The sequence below is a fragment of the Neolamprologus brichardi genome, chromosome 6 (genome assembly GCF_056152115.1).
Source record: "Neolamprologus brichardi isolate AB-2024 chromosome 6, ASM5615211v1, whole genome shotgun sequence".
NCBI lineage: Eukaryota > Metazoa > Chordata > Actinopteri > Cichliformes > Cichlidae > Neolamprologus > Neolamprologus brichardi.
In genome coordinates, this window is record NC_142109.1 from 10,298,931 (window position 1) to 10,324,041 (window position 25,111).

Sequence of the window (25,111 nt, forward strand, 5' to 3'; positions counted from 1 at the left end):
CTTTTTTTTAAATGTTTTATTTTCCCCCAAAAAAGGTTACACAACATTCACAACCCTTTTAACTCAACATTTGTTAATGTTTCATTATTACAAAGGTAGATGCCCACTAGGACACGGTGCTACCACAGTAGCACACCATTATGCAGGTCTTTAGGAAAACAACGCCAAAAGGCAGCATTTTTGTCATACTAAAAATCAAAGAGATTAAAAATATATAGCCATCTATTTTAAGGAACAGATTGTTGTACAAGATTCACGCTCTCACACTGCTATAGCGAGCCACAGGAGAAGTACAAATCCACAAAGTGAGGACCACACTAGCAGACAGAGCGTCCCCTTTGGAATAATCATACTTTCGCACAGCCCGTCGAAGGAAACCGTATGCAGCCTATGCAAAAGAATGCTGGTGTTTAAATTTACAAAAGACAATATCTCTCAAGTTAATTGCATTTTGGTTTAAAACTTACATGTCACACACTTCTAACAAGTTTTTGATCTCAATTTCAGAAATGTGCACGTGTGCAATATGGATAAGTATGTTTGAGAACGGCACGTCTTCACCAAGGTACGGGAGTTTTCCTTTTATTTGTGCTGCGTTTAAACATGTAAAATTGTACAGGATCCATCTCTGAGGGTGGAAGGTGCTCGTTTGCTCCATTCTCTGAACACTGGTAGCGAGCGCACCTGCTTTTAACAAGAAGACCAGACAGCATGGATTTGAGTAGAACCAATTCAAGAAATCAAGGCACATCTATTCACATAAGGCTGATCCTTCATTTTATCAACACTTTTACCCATTCAACCGCGAGCCCTGAATGTAGACAAAACAACAACAATAAAACCCCCAGAAGTCCTAAAAATAGAGGGATTGTGTAAACGTCATCTGAACTGCCATCTCTTTGCACGGAGTGTTTCAAACATTTGGGAAAACTTTGGTTTTTGCACAAATGTGGGGATGGACAGCCATCTAGCTCATCCAGAGGAAGAAGTCAGTTACAGTAGCTTAGCATAAAATTCACAATCAGAAACATGGCTGCCTGGTTTTACCTCTGCACAAGCACACCTTGATTTCATACACTTTGGCTTTTTGTGTTCATGAACTTTAGAGGTATTAGGAGGCAGGTTCCTTTCTAACCGGTGGAAAGAGTAAAGCTACCCTCGTGTCCAGTTTTTATCCTAAGCTAACCAGCTGCTGGCTTTAAACTGAGAGGACAGAGCAAATTCCCAAAATATCAAACTACCACTTTAATCAGAGTTTGTGGGTAAAATTGACCAATTCATTAAAGGATTTGCATTTAAAAAAAAAAAAAGCTTCCTGCTTATCTTTCACAAAGCATTCATCGGCTGATAAGAGCAGTATAAAGAATGTGAGTAAAACGGCAGTTGTTTCGATCCCATAGCTGCCCCACTTTACAAAGCCAACATGTCCACTGTGCTGGGATACAACAATCATACGCTGGAATACAAAAGGCCATGTAGAGTTTCCAAACGCGTTTACTGCAGCAACATCTGTTTGACACATCTGTCAAACAGTGCAAAAGTGCGTATTTTAATGATCTGAAATAACCAAGAAGAAGGAAAACGATTTAACAAAGAAAAATGGAATGTGGGAGTTTTTTTTTCCGTTTTTGCATTATTTTCATTTACAGTTCTCAAAGTTCGAAAAGCAGCGAGAATAGCGTTAAAGAGGGAAGAAAGCTCCTGTAGTTTCTCTGTAAATTTGACATGTCCTGTCAAATGGAGCCAAAAAGGTTTTGAAAAGGAATGATTAGTGCTCTTCCAGCCAAGATGGACTGTCCTCGCCTGGCATTTTCAACTTGATGTGGAACTGCTTGAGTGTCTGTTCCAGCTGCTGTTGATTTCCAGCATAGTATGCAGCGATGGCATTGTGGAACAGGATGAGCTGATTATGCAGAACTTTCACCTGAGACAACAGGAACGAAAAAGCGACACAATTAGCTGAAAGTTAACACGTGGCCTCTGATATGTAGAGCGAGCTAGCATCTAACCAACCTTGTTCTCCTCCAGGAACTTCAGCTTAATGGAGACGTCATTTCGCATCCTCTCGTATTTCTCGCGGTGGGTCTGGAACTCCTGCTGAGACACCTCGATCTTCGGCACGGTGTTGGCGTCACGCGGCCCCAGATTCAGCTCCTCCAGATCTGTACGGTATGCATCATACTCAACCCTAGGAGTGTTTAAATATATAAACCACATCAGAAAAACGCAAACTGCGTCAACTGAATCAACAATAATTTTTGTACAAAAAAATGTTTTACATTAGTGCATCATAAATGTATTATTAAATATTGCCCTGATGTAAAAGCTGTCCTTGAGTCTGTTTGTCAACCTCAACAACCTGAATCTCCGGCAGCAGCTTAAACACAATTAAATTTGTCCAAAATTAAAACTGTCCATTTTAATTAAAATGGTTTCATCAAACACAACTTATATGTCTGAACTTTAGAGAAAGACGTTTCCGTGGGCGTCCAGCCAAAGCTTTGTGTCTCACGATTAAATAAAAGTCTGTTTGGTGCAGAAGTAGAACTAAGCCTGTGTGCACATTACCTTGCAGCTTCATACTGTTTGATATTGATCATGGTGTCTTCGATTGTTTTGTCCACGAGCGTGTTCACACTGGAGATGAAGAAGTTGATGGCAGCCAGCAGCGTCTCTCCGTTTTTGGACAACAGCTTTTGGGTTTCAGCGTTGTATCCAAACTCCTCCTGAAAAGAACAGGCACAATTATTTGTGTTTATTGCACCAATATATAAAAAACAATGAATCTGTTTAAGCTGTGACCTTCCACAAATTTAATCGACTAACACACAAACTTATTTTGAAAAATGCCCACTTAAGGCATCGTGAAAGTTCAATTAACTTATTAAAGTTCAGCATTACACAATGCAATAAAGAGCTCTGATTTCACTTTTTTCAAATGACCCCAAACCGCAGCCTCTAAAGATGAATAATCACCACCATAACTAAATACTACAAGCTTCACGCATTCACAAACTTAGGTTTCCACGCCGCCCACCCGGCGGTGCGACAATACCGTAAAAACTACATTCAGCTGTGGCAAACTGCTGGCAAACAACCAACTTCTTTCTTTCTGATTTCAACCAGTGACCGAAAGCAACCTGAAAAAAGAAGCACTGGTTTCAGTCGAGGGAATACACATTGTTCCCTAGCAACCAGTGTATCACATCCAATAATGGTGGACAACTCTTAACCTCCTAGGACCTGGCGTCCACATATTTGGACACCACATTTTGGGTTATTTAGACCAAAATATTCAATTTGGCTCTACAAGCGCCTGATATCCACTTACGAGGATATACTGCTACTGTTCTATCGAAATTTTAAACATATTTTTAAACAAATATCCTCATATGTGGCTCTCATTTTTCTTAGAAACAAAAATATAGACTAAAAAACAAAACAAAACTGGTAATTCTTTGTTTTTACATTCATCTGGTCCCAATATGCCCAAATATCAAAGAGAAATTAAAAATGCATGCCGTGGAAGAGTTCGGGTCTTAGGAGGTTAACTAATGTGTGCATGCTGTCACATAAGATACCTCTAAATACTAGAAAGTAAAACAACAAATATGACCTAAAAGAATATCACAATTTGTATAATAACTGGGGTTCTGAACCTCTCTTTGTTAACTCAGTCTCTAATGCAGCGGGCATTTGATGTGTTTTTGTACTTCTGCACAAAAGGACATAAGAGGATAATGGCTGATCAAGGTCTATAGAAAATAAATGAATGAATGAATAAATATTTCAAGAAAGCAACAGTACTGCTGCAGAAAAACTTTACTGCCCACTGCTACTGTTTACTTCTAACTGGATCTCTAATCATCAGAGCTTCAAACTTCATACAAAAAACGGCATGAAAATTAAAGGCTACTCAGTTCATATCAGGTCTGACGCTGTCCCATAGCGCTCTGAAAGAGACCAGGTCAAAGTGAAATGGGATCCAATCTTGCCGATCAAGTTTTCTGATCGGTGTTTTATAAGCTGCAGATTCAACGATGCAAAACAGACGCAGCAGGATAGGAGGAGCAAGCAGAAAAACATATTAATGGCTTTCCTGCGTCACTGGAGACATGCAAATTACAGCGCCAATGCAACACAGACCGGTTGCGCTGCTGTAACGTCACAGAAGGACTTATTGTGATGTCAGTAAGATATGGCTCTAGATGATCTATATCTCACTCATAGCACATATTCATTTAAAAAAACGAATTAATTAAAATCACACACGCAAAACCAATCTGCTTGTGTACTGAAAGCATCTTTAAAATGTAAAATTAAACTCATAGCCTCTGGACACAGTTATATGTTGAGCATGAGCTGCTATGGTGATCTAGACACTCTGAAGCAGAACCACCTTCACAACACTGAAAATTTTGGCTTCATGTTTGACATACCTCAAAAACCCAAAGAAAGCTCAGAGCCCTCAGACGGATCACAAGCCAATAGCTTCTGTAGGATTTTTTTTTAAACTGTATTAAATCCAGTCTGGCGGTTTTCAGATTTTATGGGGACTCACGTGGAGTTCCGGTGTCTTGAGGCTGAGGTCGGCGAAAGCATCTCCCAGCTGCCTCTGTGTCTGCATGATCTGTGAGAGCTGACTGGCCAGCATCTGAGCCAGCTTGATCACATGCTGGTACTTTCTCTTGTTGTCACGGAGGACTTCGATTTGGGCCTCGAGCTCCAGGTCCACGGTCCGCGAGCCTCGACCCAGCTTTTCTGACAGGATCTGCCTGGTACACTGTGGAGGACAGCAGGATTGTTGAAACAAAACAAGCAAATAATAGAGAGAGAGAGAAATTAAAACATAAGAACAGGGACAGCTGGGAGCTTCTACTTAAGAGTGGAGTCACAATAACGTCTACAGTGACAGAATGTCGATCACTCTCCTAACATCCCAGTTTACAAATGGAAGAAGAAGAAGCAGGTTAGAAAAAGGACATAATAATAAATCAATTAAAGAGAGGTTTACTTTATATGTGTTGATGCTCCACTTCCTCACTAGGTCCAGTTTTTCCATCGCTGGATTCTTTAAGTCTTCTGAAAGCACCACCGCTCCGCTCTTTGGCTGTGCTGTCATCGAGCCTGGAGAGTTGAAAGTTATTCATTTAGCAAGGTGATATCTATGAACAGCCCAGCTGGAATTAACTCTACAGCATTAAAATACTGTAAATGACAGGAGCTTCATTTAGTTTTGTTTTGGGTCTAGAGAAATGCTGAAAGATACGGAGCTCCAGAGCTGATGAAACTGTAGAAGGTGGTCATCATCTGAAGGTAAAACAAAAAGGTCAGCTACAGAAGCTTTAAGTGATAGTTTTAAAATCAAATGTCAAAGCAGTGAAGAAAGTTTTGATTTATTCCATTTTCTCTCATCTGACCGCCTTTCAAAAACATGATGGCAGCTTTGAGGCTCCGTAAAGACATGCCGGGTGCCACATTACGCCAGGACAAAGGCTGCAGGCAGGAAAACCCACTGAGATTAAATTTGCAGGCAGTTTTTTTCTCCAAGCCAAGCAATCAAGAAGTTAAATCTACACATTCTGAGATGTAGACCTCAGTAAAAAGGACTCTAAAGGGTATTTAAATGCTCACCGATAGCCAGTGCAAAGCATAACACTACTTATGTTAGCCCGCCCGGTCTTACGCAAAGGCAAAGTTTGAAGAGCCAACAAACAGGAAGGGAGAGGAAAGGTTTGATTTGCAATGAAGCACAGCCTGTAGGAATAAAGAGCAGGTAAGGACCTGGTGAGAACCAAAGGCGGTAAAGTAGATTGTGGTTAATTTTGCGTAGAAAATGGTGTTGCTTCATCTGATTCATACACCATCGCTTCGAGGTACCTTTCTCAGCCTGACTATCGCTGGAAGAGCGTGCCAGGCGGCTGGCAACAGCCGAGCTGGGAGCTACAGGTGACACAGGAGATGTGGGCAGGCTTGCTGACCCTGGGAGATAGAGTTATCATTAGTGCGTTACCTTTTTTCCAGCACAAGTATAAGGGGGACTTTCTCCCTGGTGTTTATTTCCTGTGCCCCCCGCCCCAAGCTCTCCCCGCGCTGTAGGTGAACGTGCTTGTGAACAAAAGCCTACCTCAGCCAGTGTAAATAACATGGAAAATAGCCATGGCAACATGGCAGTGAATGGGCTCTAGCAGCTCTACGCACTATGGGGAGATTTTTATTTGCATTTGTAACAAGGACATGATGATAAAACGCAGAAGGGGCGATACGATGTGAAGATCACAGCAAACTCATTAAATTCAATTAGATGTCCAGCTTTAGAAATTCAAATTTCTACCTTTTATATGTCAGAGAGATTTAACAAAAACAAAAACAAAAGCGGGGCAGTGGGAACACGGACAGATGGGCGGTTTGTAAACTCAGAATGTTGCAAATAAAATCCAATAATGTAACAAGCTGACAAAGCCTGACAACACACTGACAGAGATGCTGCTTCATAAAACCTCTGAATAGTGAGGAAACGGTCCACAAAGCAACAGGCGTAAAACTGGGGAGAGTACGGCTCACCTTTGTATGGTCCTGATTCAATGATGCCCTCCGTGGTTGAGGCAAAGTTGCTTGATGTGACACAAGTCTCTGAAAGGTTTATGGCCCCCGGGCCACTGGGATAAGAGTCCTACGGGAGGAAACAAAACAAAGATAAAATAGTTTAAGTGGACCTGACAGACACAAACATATAAAAACATATCTGCACTTGATTTCTTAAGGACTGGAAGCTTCCTTCTGTAGTCTGAAACCATCCTCCTGGGGATCCGTAGAGAGATGGCTTTTACTGAAATACAATCTCAAGACTATCAGCTATCCCCTGATAACAGTTTAGCTGTCTCTTAGCATCTTTTAGTTGCCTTCCTGACCAGCAAGCAGAACAGGAAGTCTTTGCGTGATAGCTACAGATGATTGGTGGGTGTCCCCAAAGGCTTAATCAGAAGAAGGTCTTATGGGTTCGCACATTAACAACTGATTTAGTGAAGCTAAATTTATGAGTCACTTTTGAAATACATCTACGGTCGGGAAGAGAGAAAACCTCCAGTGTGGTTTATCAAGCTGTTTAAATCTTTTATACCATCTAAAGTTTTAATGTAATATATTTTTGCCCACTAACAGTGCAGACACACAGGGTGGCACGCAACAATTTGTGAAACATTCACCACTCCTAACAAATTAATAACCTCACACTCAAGAAAGCTCAAACAGCCGTGCCCAGGATCAATTCATCTCGTTCAGCACCGAATCATTGCGTTTAAGTTCAGGAGAGTTATGACCATGTGGTCACCAGCAACTATGACCATAAAAACATGGAGCGTTATGGTTTTGCTGTCACCATTACACATATTGATGCCTTCCTAAAGCGAGAGCCAATCAAAAGGACCACTCCCTCCATGACTATCACCATCTACACCACAGGTCTCCAGCTCCAATCCTCAAGAGCTACTGTGCTGCAGCTTTTAGATGCATCCTTGTTCCAGCAGACCTGAATCAAGTGAATGGCTCATTACCAGGACTTTGCCAAACTTGATGGCATGCTGAAGAGGTAATTTAACCATTTGATTCAGCTGTCAAGGACAGTAGCTCTCGAGGACTGGAGCTGGAGACCCCTGATCTACACTATAGGTATATGAAGCCATATGGTGCGACCTGACATGCACCTCCCCAGATATCTGGCTATTCCGCTCAATACTTGTCACACACTAACAAAGGACTTGGCCACTTGTGTAGACGCTGTAGGCTCTACATTGATTCATCACAGCAGGATTCAAGTGGCATGGAACACATGTATCAAACGTTTTTATCATTTTACGCATAAGTAATATAAGAATATTTATTTCATTCCTCCATTCACATTCAAGTTAAATCAAGTCAGATGAAACCAGGTAAGAACCTTCCGGCAATTTATCAGTTCCTGCCTCAGCAAGTTATTTTATCAGGATTAAACATTTTAAAGTTCCACACATGCTTGTGGTTACACCATAGACAGTTTAAAAAAAATTTTTAAAAAAAAATCTGAACACAGCTGTCTGACTGGGAAAAGGCCAATGTGGAAGTGCTTAAAAACTTGCACTCTATCTGAAGACCACCAGATGGCGATAGCTGTGGTTGCAAAAAGACTTCCAGTCCTATAGAAGTCTATGGGAAAATGGCTCTCTTTCCCAAACTCTAAACACTTTGCTACTGAACTCACTCGTTAGTCACTCATTCTTGTGTCATACTGACTAAAAAAATTAATTGTTAAACTTGGTCATATTATATCTGAAAAAGAAAATAAGCTGGGGTATTTTCTGCTCGCTCATGGGCTTGTCAACCATAAGTTATTAGCCAATGACGAAGTGGTTTCACAGCCAGACCCGCCCCATCCCGTCACATCTGATGTCTCGCGACCAAGACAGTAACTGAGGAAACACTCGTTTGAGGTTTCAAAACAGAACTTCAGAGAACCGCAGGTGAAATGACAGTACCCATGTCCATCTTTTATACTGTCTGTGAGCTGAACAGACTTGGCAGTGTGACTGTGAGCTATAAGGAGCAATCAGCTGGAATCACTGCCAACTCTCAGACTGATGAGAAAGAAATGTGTCTGGGGTCTGTATGTGATTGGTTTCTGGTGGAAAGTGCTTTTCTTTACTGTACCATTACATCACTCCTTGACCGCCTTAAATTAATTTACCCCAAACATCTGCCACTTAGAGCTGCTCCAAAGTGTACAGTTGATGCTCTTTTTTAGAAATCGTGGCAAACTAAATATCAATTGACTGTAAAAGTTGTTAAAAATATCAAATACATCCCTTTATACAAGTTTCCCTTGTTTTCTGACACATACTCTTCACAGATATTTGCACAGTTTTTAAGGTTTAAAGAAACTAAGCTCATCTCTTACCCTGCTGAATACAGACTCGGGGCTCTGCTCTAGTTCACCATTGCTGGTGACGGGGATCTCCGCCGCTGTGCTTCTGTGGGACTCCTCGGCCATTGTGCTCTCCTGCAATAAGGATGGTTAAATGAAGCAGGTTATTTCTCAAGGAAAAAAAGAGGAGACTGGATATCATAGACTGTAAATAAGAGAGGTATCGTTGAGGGCTTAAAATTAAGCTAGTGCAGAGGAGCTGCGTCCTTCAAATGGGCAGCAGGGGGTGACTCATCGTCTGGTTCAGACGTTCCCAAAGTGTGGGGCCCGCCCCCTGGGGGGGCGCAGAGCAATTGCAGGGGGGCGCGGTATGAAGTACCACAAAAAAAAAAGAAAAAAAAAAAAAAGAACTCTGCTAGCTAGCATAATGGACAGGTTTTTGACGGGGCTCGCACACAAACGAAAAGCAGAAGATGAAGCATCACCAAATATGCATACAGACCCACTTCCTTCCAAACCAAAAAGCAGAAAATATGACGAAGCATACCTTGCGCTTGGCTTCACTTGCGCAACGGTGGGTAATGAGGAGAGGCCGCAGTGTGTTGTCTGTCTTGTGCTAGCTAGTGACAGTTTAAAGCCTAACAAGCTAAGACGCCACTTGGAGACAAAACATCCAGAGCACAAAGACAAATCAGTAGACTTTTTCAGACAAAAACTTCGAAATTGTCGTGGTCAACAGTGTCACTTTACTAAAGCTGCATCTGTTTCAGCAAATGCTCTCCTCAGCTCCTATAAAGTTGCCTACCGAGTGGCTCAGTGTAAAAAGCCGCACACAATTGCAGAGGAATTAATACTTCCCTGTGCTATGGATATGGTTTCAACTATGATTGACGACGCAGCAGCCAGCAAACTACGGAATATTCCTCTGTCCAATAATACCATCTGCAGGCGCATTTATGATATGTCAAAGGACATAGAGGAGCAACTTAATGATAAGGTGCGTGACAGCCGCTTTTCTCTGCAGATGGATGAAGCCACTGATAGTAACAAAGACTGCTTACTGATAACGTATGTCAGATTCATTGATGGAGATGAGATGAGGGAGGAATTACTTTTCTGCAAAGAAGTTCCTACCAGAGCCACTGCAGAAGAACTGTTTAAAATCATAGACTCTTATTTAAAAGAGGTCGAGCTGAAATGGGAGGACTGTGTGGGGATTTGCACAGACGGGGCGCAGGCTATGGCTGGGAAACGAGGAGGGCTGCAAGTGCTCATCAAGCGCGTCTCCCCCAATGTGCAGTGGACGCATTGTATGATACACCGCGAAGCACTGGCGTCTAAACAGCTCAGTCCTGAGCTGAGTAACGTAATGACTGATGTCATCACCACAGTCAACTACATCAAAACACGACCCGTGAAAGCCCGGATTTTTTCGGCACTGTGTGAAGAAATGGGCTCTGACCACACAGCCGTTTTGTATCACAGCGAGTCCCGATGGCTGTCACGTGGGAAGGTGCTATCCAGGGTCTTTGAACTGCGAGATGAGATCTGCATCTTTTTGAAGGAAGAGGGCAGTGATCTTACCAACAAATTTAACTGTAACAACTTTCTCATGAAACTGGCATACCTCAGTGACATGTTCCTGAAACTCAATGAACTAAATTTGCAGATGCAGGGCACAAACACTCACCTCCCACATCTGACAGATAAAGTCACATCATTTGTCAGAAAACTTGAAATGTGGAAGCAGCGAGTGAAAGATGGAAACATGGACTCATTTGAGAATTTGAAATCATTCATTGCCCTTCAGAAACATTTCCAGAGATATTTCCTGGTGCAAGATTCCAAAGAATATGACTGGATCCGTGACCCCTTCAGTGCAACACCCCCTGCTGACTTCAGCACATCCGAGGAGGAACAGTTCATTGATCTTACCTCTGATTCAACTAAGAGGCTGCAGTTTAATTCAAAGACCCTGGCTGCATTTTGGATTGGAGTGGACAAAGATTACCCACTGCTGGGTAAGAGAGCCCTGGCAATACTTCTTCCTTTTGCCACATCCTACTTATGCGAGGTAGGCTTTTCTGCTGTGGCTTCAATCAAGACGAAGTACAGATCAAAGCTGGACATTGAAAATGAACTCAGAGTGGCTGTCTCAAAACTGCAACCCAGGTTTGAGAAGATCTGCAGCAACAGGCAGGCTCACACCAGTCACTGAAAAGATGTGAGGATTAAATGTGGGTTTTTTTTGCAACAAACCTTTCATTTTTTTATTTTTCCTCTCAGGGAGTTGTTCATATTTGTAAACCCATTTTGCACAGAGAGGCATTTAAAAAAATATGAGGCAGTTTTAAATATTCTTGCACTGGAAAAAAAAAACAACTACACAAAACTACACCCATTTCGCGAAGATCTTCTTGTAAAACAAAGGGGGGCCCAGCAAAAAAAGTTTGGGAACCACTGGTCTGGTTGGAAATAAGTTTAATATACAGAAGTCAATAAGAAGAAGAAAAAATCCCCCTATTTCTCACTGGATTTATAATTTTAAGTAAACATCTTCCAAGTGCGTTATAGTCTAAATGGCCAACAGCATGTTCATTTTGTAATTTTATGTACTCATAGCCAAGATCCAAGAACACAGCAGTTGTAGCAGGTTATATAGTTGTAAGAGTTTGAAGTGAAGTTTACTGGGGCTTTTTCTGTAACTTTAGCACTTTTGTTCACACTCAATGACATATATAACATAATTTGACGATTAAACTGCTTTTTTAAATATTTAACCTCAACAAATACTTAACATGGTAAGTTTGACTATTCTACATTAACATACCTAAACCATGCTGCATCACCATGACACTGATCAATCCATCCTCCTCTCACAGTTTTCTTCACTGATCATCAAGACAGGATGAAAAGATTGAATTTACGATTAGATTTAAGATCGTTGCTTTGATTGATTTCAGCACCGATCAGGATATGAAGTTTTTGTGCAACAACTGGCATCAGCTTTCCACACTCCCCTATTTCACAACATTACTTCTTAAAGCTACACAGAATAGAAAGCATCATCAGTGGCCTTCCACATCTCCTAATATGCAACTGTTTCAATTAGATTGATTGCCATTTTAACAGATTTTTTTTTTAATTTATTTATTTTTATTTGAATTTTATTGAATTTTTTTTATTTGTATTCTTTCACTTATTTTGCATGTGTGTTGTTGCTGCCTGTGTTTGAGTAATTTCTGTAACTGTGAGACACCTGCTGCTGCCTATCTTGGCCAGGTCTCCCTTGAAAAAGAGGTTTTTAATCTCAATGGGAGTTTCCTGGTTAAATAAAGGTTAATAAAATAATATCTGCCACTGCAATGCCTTAAACAGACAATACCCAAATTTTGTGGCTATGTGCATGTGAGCATTAGCTCACCCTATCCAGCTGGAATAAGCATCGAACAAAACTCAATTCTCAGAATAATCATGTGGCAGTCCTCATTTTATTCGCCATGAAAAATAGAAATCGTAGCCTTAATCATGATGCAGTGACACACTGGCTTGTTTAGCTCAACCTCGGAGCAAACCGCAGGGTGGAGACAGTTTATGGCCACATCAGTTTGGTTTAAACTATAATAATCTGCCTGCAGTTGGAGGATGAAGATTCAGCTGTGCTAGTTTTAGTACTTTTTTATGGCCTAATCACTGTGGACCTGAAAACTGGGACGCTGACCTAATCACTATGACATTCTGTATGGAAGCTTTTGTGAGGCCTGTGAATGTTAGTGTGTGGGGAAAAAAAGCATTTAAAGCGAGGTGTTTTTATAATCAGTAGAGGAGAATTTGCATCTTTGAGCAAGATATTTTATTTATGAATCTTGACCCCTTTCTAAATAATGCAAGTAGTATCCAGATCAGCTGGTAAGAGGAGCCGGTTCCTGTCTTAACAGGCTGAGTGGTTTCACTGTGAGAACATAACGGTAAGTTTATATTGACCCCTACAGCATTTTCTCTCTCATCAACCCACACACAACACAATACTTCACAATAAGAAAGGGAATGTTTGGTACATTTATCAAAAAATATAACACTGAAATATCCCATAACAGGGTATCTGGGAGCCACTATAGCCTCAACACTATTTGAAAGTCATCCTACAAACTTGGCACGTGTTTTTGGACACACAGCCATTTTCAGGTCTCTTCAGAGATTCTGGTCTGGACTCTAGCTGGGTCGCAACAGCCAAAGCCACTCCTGTGTTTTCTCACCAGGGCATTGTGTTCATGAAATATAAACTTTTAACACAGCCTGAGATCCTGAGAAATAAATTCAATCCAGGCTTGCACTACATTATCTGCATACATCTGCAAGGACCTGTTGCTTCAAAGTATTCCCACAGCATGATGCCGCCACCACCAAGTTTCAGCGTAGGGGTCGTAATAATGAAGTGGTGGTCAGTGTCGGGTTTTTCTCCACACACGTCTTTAGGAATTGTGGGTAGATATTTCCCTCTTTGGTTCCTCAAACAGAGGATTTTGCTTCTCCTTGTTAAGATCTGCTTACCGGTATGCGTCTCCCAGCAGGCTCGATCAGTGACTGCTGCACCATTTTCCCCCTCTATTTGAACGTTGTTCACAATGGACCAAAACAGACTAGACTGGATTCTTGAATACCTGTTCGACTGAGGCCCTCTGTCTATAATTACTTCTTTTGACCTGTTTTTACAAAGACTGTTGGTGTTTCCAAACTTCTTCTGTTTGAGAATGATAGAAGCCAACATCCTCTGCACACCTTCTGCCCTCAGGTCTGTGCTTTGGCACAATCATAACCAAAGGACTAGTGCCAACTGTCTGAACTTCATGGCTCAGGTTTCACTCTAACATATACCATCACCTGTGAGAACTTCCAGCTCTAATTATGACTTGTGAATTCGACTGCAGCTTGGAATGCAACTAAATAAGATATACTGGAAGCTGCAGTGAGCCATTTTTACTTATAACAGCTATGGTGTGTAAACCACTTTATACCATTCTCAAATACTTTTCAAAGCCATAGATTTGGCATTTTGCTTTGATCACATTTTGTCTCAAGAGGAACACTTGATGTAAAATAGTTTAGTGTGTTGGGGTGAATGGAAGTCAAAATCGTTTATCAAAAACAGAATTGTCTGCTTCACTTATTGATCCACAGTATAACACATTAAAAACAGGATGGGATGTGCAATAAAGACACTGCTTTTCTGGCTGCACCGCGTGATCGGCACATTAATACTTAAAGGCCATAGGAAACCTGCAGGCAGGCAGCACAGATAAGCACTGCTCTGCTTATCCAACTACCAGCTGCAGGTAAGACTGGCTCCACTCAGGTTCAAACCATTTGCCTGAAAAAGGTACATCTCCCATAACAAACAGAGAACAAGAAAATGTGTAAATAAATTTGCTGACTAGTTCTGTTATTGGTGCTTTTAGCAGCAAATTCTAGCTGTTCATGCAACCAGATTAATGACTCTTTTTATACAAAAAAACAAAACATAAAGAGACGATTCACAGAACAACAAATTATCAGAGGCCTTGAGGCAAAAATGTTCACACCCACAGTCTGCAGAAAAACTGGCTAACAGTGTTATTCCACTGGCTGCAAATGAGTCAGGCGTGCGAATGGACAAGGTATGGCATGTCATAGGTTGCCATTCCCTACGGTTCAGTAACCTGGATACAGATCAAGATGATGTAAGAGGGAGGGATGGATAATAACAATAAGCTTACTGTCCAATTAGCTGTGTCAGCCTTAGAAGGAAAGAGTCACGTCTTGCAAACTACAGAAGAACGTGACACATTAGTTTTGCGCAATGTTGTGCTCAAACTGCAAACAAAAACAAAAACACAAGCAAAACCTGAAATGTGTCTACGTCAAAAGTATGCAGGGTGACTAAAGGAAAATGGGAAGAACAATTAAAATTTCTGATATAAAATTCTTGGGATGCCACATTCAATGCTGGCGCTGAGCCTGAAACTGAACACAAAACAACAACCTAAGGAGTCACATTCCAGAAACAAGAAATGTGGGATTGCCTGTGAACGTTCAGTCAGGACTCCAAATCTCTCTAGCCAACCATGTGACCGGCATGTGCAGAACTCAAGAGATGTAAGAATGCCCAACTTATCAAAAAAAAGTGGAGGAAACTGTATCATTCGCACATTAACCTTCAGTTAACAGTTAACTTTAATCTAAATAAGGCAAAATATGGATAAATTCATACTTACCAGCCAGCAGGGGATAACCATGACAAATCAGCACTTTGTAACACATGTATATTTGCAATAATACAAAGTAATAAACAGAAATTCATTTCTTTTCTTAGCAATCACTTTGCTGTAAGCCAAAAGAGCAGAGTGCACGAGGCTTTGATGATCCTCAAACACATTACAAAGCAACACTTGGTAACTAGTGAGAAAACCAAGCGCACCACCAACAGAGAGAAAACCAGCTAATTTGTAACTCCTGCAAAGCAAGTGGAAGATGAAACAAAGCAAACGTAAAAATTAAAATTGATTACTTCTAATAAAGCTCCGCAACAATATTTACCCTGATTATATAGGAAGAATACCGCCACCGCAACAGCAAATCAAGGACAAAATGGCAACATGAGCGAGAGCACAGAGAGGAAGTGCCAGGACAGGTCGATTGTTCAGAGTGAAGGTAAATGTCACCTTTGTTTCAGTGTGAGTATCTCCGCTTTCCTGTGGTGTTTCAGCCGTTTCAACGCTGCGTTTCGTCTCGTGTCCCCTATCAGCTACACGACCAGACGCCAAAGTCTCGCTCTGAATGCCCTCATCATGCGCCTTCTGTCCCTTCCTGTTACTGCTTTCTGCATTCTCTTCATCACTGTTAATGTCAATGTCGTACATCACATCGTCCTCCCTGACACTGCTGCTGTCTACGCTCTCCTGCTTTAACTCCTTGCTCAAACTCTCCTCTGCTTTGCCATCCTCCTCACAATCCATCTGAGGCTCCTCGGATGAGGTCTTCCCCGACTCTGCCTCAAGACTAACTTCAGACATACCTGGAAACAGACAGACAGGCAAGTATGAAAAAGTCCCACGAAGCTGGCTGACTGCTTGTAGTGCCCCTACTAACAAAGTGAAATTAGTTAACTGCTGCTTGTAAGGTATTTTAAAATTCTCAAAGTCTTCTTTGTGTATCTGTATCTCACTGAGTGATTACTTTTTATTAAATACAGCACCAGGGAATCACAATAACGGTTTCCTAACTTTATACAAAGTCATGTTTTTGTACAAAGTTAGAATTGTTTAAATTCACATTGTTTAAACGAGTAGTGGGATTTGAGGCTGCACAATACATACTCTGGGCCACACCTACAGCACATCCATGTACTATACTTCCTTATCAGCCCCAGTCCAGACCTCTGAATAGTCTGCCTATCAGGCACATGTAAAGACCAATTGTAATTGTGGTGTATGTCCTACAGTTCCAGCACATTAATGTGTCTATCGAATGGCCATGTTTGAACTTTGAGTCGAATCCATGTGAGAGGCACAACCTGGGGTTCTGTTATTGATGAAAGCACTTGCACAACAGGAAAGTGAAGTGGCTCACATATAGACACCATTTTTAAACTACACTCAGGAGCTGCTGTGTAATCCAATACCCAACTAGAAACTCACAACAGGATTTTACAGTTCTATTTATTATTTATTCTAAGGTAAATTTCGATTGAATTTTACCTTGCATTTTAAAGTGTACCTGTAAAACTACAGGTACGTCTACAGGTTGTTAGCAGTCACTTGAGATACTGGAGCAACTACCTCCGATATTAGAAAACTGTTGGATAATTTCCAGATTTTCAGCTCTCTGCCGGAAACAAAGTGCACCTTTCACATAGTGTTAACCGCGTCAGGTTTATAGCCTTTATGACATTGTGGAAATCGACGTGGATGCTGCTAGTACTACCCGGAACAGAGTCGAGTTTATCAAGGTTACCTGTTGAAGTGCAGTCACGTGACTTGCTGCAAGGCTGTTCAAAAGTGATAAAAAAAAATACTTGCCAGACCAAATATATAATGCAGCTAATTCATTTCATTTATTAAGATTGCAACATAATAAAAGTGATAAGTATGCATCAACCAAACCGTTCCCTAGCTTTACCCGCTAGTCGGTTAGCCCTGAGCTGCCCACTAATTTGACTTAACGTGAACCTATCGCAGCTGTTGACGTGTAGTTAGCTAGCGTTAAGTAGCTAACAAGCCGACAGGCAGCTAAGGGAAAACTTCCAATGAAAGCACTTAAACTTGACAGCGTCTTGAAGCTTCTCTGGATGTGCACATCCGTGCAACAATTAAACAGGGAAGAAGAAAACTTTAGTTCACGTTACCTGTGCGCGGATGCGGCTAACTGTTTTAGCTGTGCCCCGTTAGCCGTTGTAGATGCTTATTGAAATCCTCAGCACCGGGCCGCACTGGACGTTTTAGCGCAAAGGGCTGTTATCGCAGACGGTGCATATAGATGTACTAGCAGTTTATCATCTGCTGTCTTTCGCTCTCGGCAAAGACGCCAGACTCGCTGATTGACTGCCCGGAAAGACTGTTCCACTCTGCTGGGCCTCTGCTGTCAGCTGAAGCAAACTACATCATTCGCGGGATGCGCTCTCCCCCTGCTGTTAAAATGTGTTGTTTGCAGTTTGTGTCGGATGCCTGTAATACGTTTATTATCTATTTTAGATCCGAGTAGAGACATATAATCTAAGGCAAAGGGATAAGATAAGAAGAAGACCGATATGTTTGTAAAGCATTCAACGTCAGTGTTTATCTCCGCAAACTACAACTTTCTCCCTGTTATCTGCTTAGAAAGTGATTTCCCATGGCAAACTCAATTTCCCACGAGCGCCTGGGTGGGGACGCACATTTACGTTTCGACGCGATCTGAGCCCTGGTTGAGGCAGTCCAGTCAGAGGCCATATTGGAATATATGAAGTCGGCTTGCACTTTGATGGAACTGAGTGTCTGCCGTTTTGAGAGTCTCTATACTGCTATCCAGGATTTATACGCGAGTGATTGCAACAGGCATTCCACTTGAGACTCTGCTAAGTCTGGACGGCAAGTTGTCTCGCTTCTTTTATTGGGAAAAATGAGTCCAACCGATGCTAAACGGGGGGCTAAACGCAGGAAGAACAAGCGGGGCGGTGGCAGTAGCTGCAGTGCTGTCTGCAATACCAGCGGTGGCAAGGCCGGGGTTGCTTCGGCCCTGGGCTGTGAGGGAACAGCAGCACCTGCCTCTGTCGTCGGCTTTTTGACACCTGGCAGTGCAGGCAGCGGGAATATAGGATCCATCACGGGCATAAACGACGAGGTAAGAGTGTCACACTACTGGATGTCAAAACAGGGGCGAGCAGCTAGGAGAGTTATCAACGACACATCTGATTTGGGCCCGAGACTGATGCGAGGAAGGCAGCTAGCTAACTAACAAGTGCAACGTAGCTGGTAGTTAACCGGCTTAATCACAGCTAATAATAGTTGTTTATTCTTTGTGAAATAATCGCCAGCAGTTAAACAGTCCCCAGTGTAATATAACACACTGTCTTAAACGTCAGGCTAACTTACTAAAGTCTTGGCGAAATCCTGGCACTACCATCGTTAGCTAAGAGTTAAGAGGTCGTAGGTGTATCGACAACAATTTAGACACAATCAAGCACTTGGTTGATCTAATATTCTTCTCTGTGTATGGCTAGCACAGGTATAGATTGGGCTGCTCGAATCAAAGTTATTCGGGAATAACATTAAGATTAACGTAGGTGGCTCAAAAGCTGCTATCACCTAGGTAAACACTGATGCTAGCTTATGCTAACAGTCAAAAGCACTAACAATCTCATCACTGTTTTGTGTTTTTAAATTCCGAGTTTCCATCGTTTTTTTTCTCTCTCTCTCTATTTCTCTAGTCTGTAAAGGTTTGAGTTTAACTTGGTCATATTTTCCAGAGGACCAGCTAAAGTAATCGACTACCTCCTCCACGTTAGCCTAATGAGCCCGTATACTTCAATACCACGATAGTGAAACTTAACAGTGAAATCTTAAGATGGTTAGCAAGCTTATTTACAAGATCGGAGATGTTGGTTAGCTTAATGGGTCGCGTAAATAACACTTGAGTGTTTTGTATTCTGCATCGAAGGAAACTATGTCCTGTCTGTGCTTCTGTGTACGTTTGTTGTGCTTTTGTAGCTATTCTGGTCTCTCACGTAGAAAGTGTGTGTGTGTTGTTTGTTTGGGATTAGTGATGTTACAGTATCAGATTTTCCGCTACAAGTGGGCAGAAGAATTCATGGTAACAACAATATCGCTGAAAATAAAGAAAAATACCCCAAGCTTCATTTATTTCATCGTAACTTTATTCATTTTAACTTTGTTAATTCACTGCTGCGCTAATAAGGTAAATGATACAAGACATTTCTTGGCTAAACCATTATGGAAAACCAAATGTGACTACTTGGAGCCACTGCTGTTTTGTGTACTCTTTTTGTACGCAAAATATCATGAAGCTTAAACAAAGACCAGTCATTCAGTCAGGCCTGTGCTAAACAGGAGAAACACCTGTGAGTCATAGTGCAGGAGCTAGTGTTAGCTTGAAAAACTGTCAAGACAACGGTAATTAAATTAAAAATTAATTCCTTAAAGTAATACCAGTCTATCTGCACCTATCTCAGTGACTCAGCCTCGCTCTATCTCAGTGTGTGAGACAAACACAGAGAAAGAAAAACCAATGCTGTTAGCACTAAACACCTTACTTTAGTCATCCATAAAGTAAGCATACACTGTCTAGTACGTGTTTATATACTATATAGTGCAAGGTGACAGTATAGCAGTTACTAAAAAGAAGAGAGCCTTGATATAAACTGGAGTCCTAGTTGTTCAGGTATTGGATCATTTACAATATGTTTATGTGCATGTTTTACTGCAGCATTCATTTTTATTTTTAAATGTCAGTTATTACTAATGCGTAACAGTACATGCACAGATAGCCAACTTGTTTTTCTCATAGCACCGATTACTACCATGGTGGTTTGTGTCAGCCTGCAGCAGCAACAGTAATTTGTCGTTTAAGTTTACATAACATGAAACTGCTTGAATTTAATCCTTTAGTCTAAATGATCAGTTCCGACTACTTTTCTGCCAGTCTGTGCATGGCTAGATAGAGATTATGTTTTGCTATAATTTTTCCGAGTTGACTCCTTAAATGTGCGTACATCATTTTTGGGCAATTTTGTTTATAGGCTTTCTGTGTATCCAGTGTGTACTGGTGTGAACCTATGAGAGGTTTATCAGTATAAATATATATGCAGTCGAATATAAAACCCAGAAAATAATACAAAAAACATTAGAAGCTTGGGGTGTAATATAGAAACTGTGTCATCGCTTAGTGTAATTGATCACCTGCATAAATAGAAAGGGATGAGTTCATTGTAAACTATGAGCTGTTTTGTGTCCATCAGGTCAAAGTGAACAGCGGCGTTACACCACAGTTTACGGAAGGACCGGTGAATGCTGACTTCTCTGGAGTCCTTCAGGTAAAGTACAGTCAAGGGTTTCTGAATCCACTCAATGATACAGAACCTTTGTCGCTCAAAGACATGTCCAGTTTACCAGTATAATACACACCTTGACAATAGAACTGTGTGTATGCTAAATGGTGGAAACCCACTCAAGATTTAAGCATTCAGTGTTTCTGTTAATCCAGTCATTTTTAAGTATGGAACGTATTCATATTCGGTAGGACTTGCCTCAGTTATTCATACATTCAGATGCTCCAGCATTTGTATTTTTTATTTTTTTCACAGTAGGGTTTAAATGTTGATAACGGCCTTTTTTTTCCTGATTACTAGTGACGTTTTTCCTCAGAATTCAAATCCATACAACACACATCACGAACATGAATTTGAACAAGGAACGAGGAAATATATGTATGAAATGTACTGTTTATCATAGAGAACCCAACTGATTGATCAGTGAGCAGATATTGTCTGCAAATATTTGCTTTTCACTGATCTTTTATAATAATAATAATAATAAATGGATTAATAATACATAAATGGAAATTAAAAAGGTAAAGAAGAAGGGTGAGAAATGCCTTTCAACTATGTTATGAGAGTTGGCGTTGCATAGTTTGTCCAACAGAGGGCACTTTACAACTCTCCTGTTTGTTGTGTGAAACACTACACACTGATCAGGAGCAGTTGGATGCAACGCAAATGAGTAAATGATTAACTAACACGTGTCACACAATGTTCAGCTACTTTCTTATGCCGATTTTTAAAAAAAAAAGAATTTACAATATTGACACCTGAGTTTGAGAATGCGATAATTTAAGAAGGAGGAAACATAGGATTCTGAAATTCATACCGTAGCTGTACTAGGAGGCCATATCATGTTTGGATAGATGCTGATATTCCGTTAAGTGTAAAGCTGCCCCGCTCTAACCCACAGTACTCACTGAGTCACAGTCTCCAGGAGTACACTTTTAAAATGTAGCTGAAATAGATGGAAGTCAACCTTCTTCTTAAAATCCCATAGCCATCCCACCCACCGTGACAAGCAGTCAGTGTGTATATCATTAATTGAAGCCTCTAGCTTCTAATTACGTGTTTGTGCCCCTCTGTGGTTCACTCACTGAAAGGACTCTGTGTTAAAGTTCCTGTGATTTAATGAAGTACAGCGAGCCTGTTCAAACAGCTGTTGTACCTGGAGTACATTGGGCCGTGAATATTAGATTGGCTAGCAGTTCAAGTGATCGCAAACTTGAGTTTTCCTCTAAAATAACATCTGTATTATTACTATTATTATTATTAGAAGAAGAAAAAATAACCTGCTTTTATTTATTCCCTTAAGTAATAAATGACAACAGCCACTGCATTTCTATCTAGGGGATTTTAATCAAACACAGTGACTTAATGTAAACTAATATTTTTTTCTTTCCCACCACAGACCCCATTCACATTTGGCCTGAACCAGCGAGCGCCCTACACTGCTGGTGATCGCTGCCTCTTGTGTCGATGTGAGCGTAAAGACACTGTTGTGCCTTCAGAGGCAGGCATCTCAGGCCAGAACGGTACGGCACAGCCTGCCAAGACTCCCAGTGCCCTACAGCTGCCTCTGTGGGTGTGCTCTGACTGCAGGCGCACAGTGGAGAAGGAGGACCGACATACTACTCTAGAGCAGTCTTTAGGGGTAAGTCACACGACTGTGAAGAGAATTAAAGTTATAAAGAGTTTGTGCATGGAGAGAGAGAGTGCTGCGTGTCAAGCCTTTGCTCGATTCTGCCGTTCAGTCGGTTTTCTGGCTCAACACGAATGCCACATATCTGCAGTTTAACATGCACAGCTGCGGTCTTTCAGCGGATGATGCAGCTCCTGCGTTCACCTGGCACTGCTGGTTCTGTGCCAGAACGGCCGAAACAGATGCAGCCACCGTGAGCAGCAGCTGCTGCTGTAAGAACGTAATGATGGGAGCAGAATAATACGATTGCACAAGCTTGAATTGATTCAACGAGGTAGCGGCTTCTAGACGCTTCAGCTTGAAATGTGCACTTTTTCAATTTTTCAGTGACATTAATTAAATGCTTTTGATATATAATAAATGGTACATAAAAATGTAGTTGTGATTATGGCATTAGCTGCATCTGTATCTAGAAATGAAGGAACTAATTATAAAAATCATAATACATAATGATTTAAGTCTTTATTTTAACACGTAGTCACATTTAATACTCCTAATGATTAATTAAGAAAATAAGTGGCAGTGTTGCTGTTGTAGTCTTAATTAGTTTTCTCTCTTTCTCCTCTGCACACCCAAGTGTGACTGAAAACATCCTCTCAGGCCTGTGTTGTAAGATGACGTGTGTTTGAGTGTGCGCTCCAGTTGCTCTGTATATAAAGAGCTTCTTTATGACCGACTGTCTGTGGAAAAATCTTGTGATTTGAAATCAGTGTTTTTTTTTCTCCCCCTATAATACAAAGTGACTTTTTATTTTCCTGGTTGAATGTGTGTATGAGTGATTATTAGTTATAATTAATAAAAACACGTTTCTACAGACAAATTTACAAAGGCAGCGACTTGACTTTGTTTCCGTTCTTGCAAATTCTAAAAGAAATGTTGCTTTTTATTTGTAGGCAAGTGGTAAGATTGCGCCTACATTTTTGTTCTTCATCCAAAGTCTCAGTCTGAGTTGCTTTTGAAAACTCCCAAGCGTTTGTTTTTTGGAGCTCAGTCCAATGTTTTTTTTTTTAGTTGTTGGTGCGTTAGCCTTGGATGGTGGTCTTGGGTTTGGCTTCCTCTTAAACGTATTGTTAAATGCATCCTAACTGCAGGGGCGTGCTCTGCTGACTCACAGCATTATGGTCCTGTAGTCAAGGGGGCCCAAGCAACTGGAGAGCCTTTATTTTGAAATAGCTGCAGAAAAGAAAATTTGCACATATATTCTCTATCTAGTCTGCCCTATGCTGTGCTTTTTCTGGTGATGAGTGAATGATGCTGTGACATTATAAGTCAGTTCTCACAGTGGTTGGCTGATCCCGGCCCTGATGCTTGTCAATTGTTACTGTAACTTTTCTCTAAACAAAAAAAGACTGCACTGTGTGCTCATCCCAGTTGTAGTTACTGTCCAACACGTTATAAACGTAAATAGGCTGAGCGTCATGTGGTGCTGGACATATCAGAGCGGTCATTTTCAGGGCCTTGTAGCTGTCACAGTGTCCAGAGCCAGATCCATGAGATCATCAGAGATTATTTTATGACAAGCCACAGCTGAAGCGACTGAAGAGGAATCAACTGAAATGATTTAAGTACAGAGAAGTGATTGACATTCATATTATATGTTAGCACATTTTTTTCAGCTTTCTGGACAGCCGTGCGACATGCCCAGTGTCACTATCGGCTCCTGATAAATGATCAGCATCACAGTAAACAAATAAAAATGTTTCTGGATTTGTTCAATGTCTTATTGTGATGTCTTTGTTTTCCTTCATAATGCCTACAGAGTCAGGACTTTCTTTTGCACATGCCTGTGGGTAATGGAAACTTGGGCCAGGAGGCAGCCACAGGGGACAGACTGACCACTGCTGCGCCTACTCTACCCATGCTTCCTGCCCCGGACCTCACCACGCCGATGCCTGCTGATACAGTGTGCAGCTGCGAAGCTTGCAACGAGAGGCGGTCAGTTCAGGTTGACTCTTTGATTCCTTGCGTTTTTGTTTTTGTTTTGTTTTTTTCACTGATTCTTAATGAATTTGTGGGAATTACAGGGAGATCTCTGCCGAGTCGGAGAGGGAGTCGCAGCAGCTGCAGAATCATTGGTCGGAGCTTCGCTACCTGGTGCGCTACATCTACAGACAGACGGGAACGCCACTTGCAGATGACCACGACCAGCCTCTAGAGAGAGACAAGGAGGGCATGAAGGAGCTGGTGGATAGGTATGACCATGACCAGAAATCCCGCCTCTCGTTCTCAGGTCTTTCTTTCACTGGCTTTCAGGGGTGTGTTTGGCCACTAGAGGTCACTGTTAACAGGGAGCTTCTCTGAAAACAACCAGAGGTGTGGGAGCCTTTGCGCTGATGTCAACAAACTGAAACTGCTGCCTTGTTTTGTTTTGGGTTTTTTTGTTTGTTTTTCCAGTGTATTTGAACAAGTCCACAGGCCCGTAAAAAGCCTATTGGATTACTTAATATGATGTAATTGAGGAAACTATATGACTCACATTGGGAGATTTTAAACTGTACAGACAGTGTTACAAGAGAAAGAAGAGCTTTACGTGCTGGTTGCATCAATAGATGGGGAATTTTTTTTTCTTTTCCCACTTTATGTTTATTGTTTTTCTCCCGCAGACTCTGTGAAAAGGATCCCTATCAGCTCTACCAGCGGTTGGAGCAGCAGGCTCGGGAATACGTCTTGGAAATGAAAGTGCGTCTACTGAAGCACCTTTCTGCAGGTTCCAAGAACACGGGACCACCTGGGACCATAGCTGCAGCCCAAGGTCCTCCTCAAGCCCACCAGTTCATCTCACTTTTGCTGGAGGAATACAACGCCCTCTGTCAAGCTGCACGAACCATCAGCAGCTTCCTGCTCACCCTGGTTCGTCCGAGTGTTGTTCCCCCACATACGATAACATGTTTGACATATTCATCGCATTTTTAACTTTTCTTTTATTTCCTTTTTTTTGCTCTTCCCC

General features: G+C 41.5%; 2 protein-coding genes across 6 annotated transcripts in view; one reads left to right on the forward strand and one right to left on the reverse strand.

Annotated features, from left to right (window-relative positions):
- Positions 1 to 17,687, reverse strand: arfip1 (ARF interacting protein 1). 4 transcript variants are annotated; one of them, XM_087841659.1, is made up of 10 exons: positions 17,277 to 17,687; positions 15,595 to 15,947; positions 8,930 to 9,031; positions 6,565 to 6,673; positions 5,881 to 5,982; positions 5,015 to 5,127; positions 4,562 to 4,783; positions 2,569 to 2,726; positions 2,014 to 2,188; positions 1 to 1,924 (listed from the first exon to the last, which is right to left on the reverse strand). In XM_087841659.1, exons 2-10 carry the CDS (start codon positions 15,943 to 15,945, stop codon positions 1,769 to 1,771), a joined length of 1,488 nt encoding a protein of 495 aa, XP_087697785.1. In that variant the 5' UTR covers positions 15,946 to 15,947; positions 17,277 to 17,687; the 3' UTR covers positions 1 to 1,768. The 4 variants fall into 4 exon arrangements, with proteins under 4 accessions (XP_087697785.1, XP_087697787.1, XP_087697788.1 ...); XM_087841661.1 differs by lacking the exon at positions 5,881 to 5,982 and having other exon boundaries at positions 17,277 to 17,684; XM_087841662.1 differs by lacking the exon at positions 15,595 to 15,947 and having other exon boundaries at positions 17,277 to 17,681.
- Positions 17,121 to 25,111, forward strand: part of fam193a (family with sequence similarity 193 member A) — a 17,654-nt gene continuing 9,663 nt past the window's right edge. For both annotated transcript variants that reach the window (XM_006796132.3, XM_006796134.3), the window contains exons 1-6: positions 17,121 to 18,250; positions 20,385 to 20,459; positions 21,874 to 22,116; positions 23,924 to 24,099; positions 24,189 to 24,356; positions 24,768 to 25,014. In XM_006796132.3, the coding sequence (XP_006796195.2) occupies positions 18,029 to 18,250; positions 20,385 to 20,459; positions 21,874 to 22,116; positions 23,924 to 24,099; positions 24,189 to 24,356; positions 24,768 to 25,014 (1,131 nt within the window). In that variant the 5' untranslated portion in view covers positions 17,121 to 18,028. The remainder of the gene's footprint in view (positions 18,251 to 20,384; positions 20,460 to 21,873; positions 22,117 to 23,923; positions 24,100 to 24,188; positions 24,357 to 24,767; positions 25,015 to 25,111) is intronic.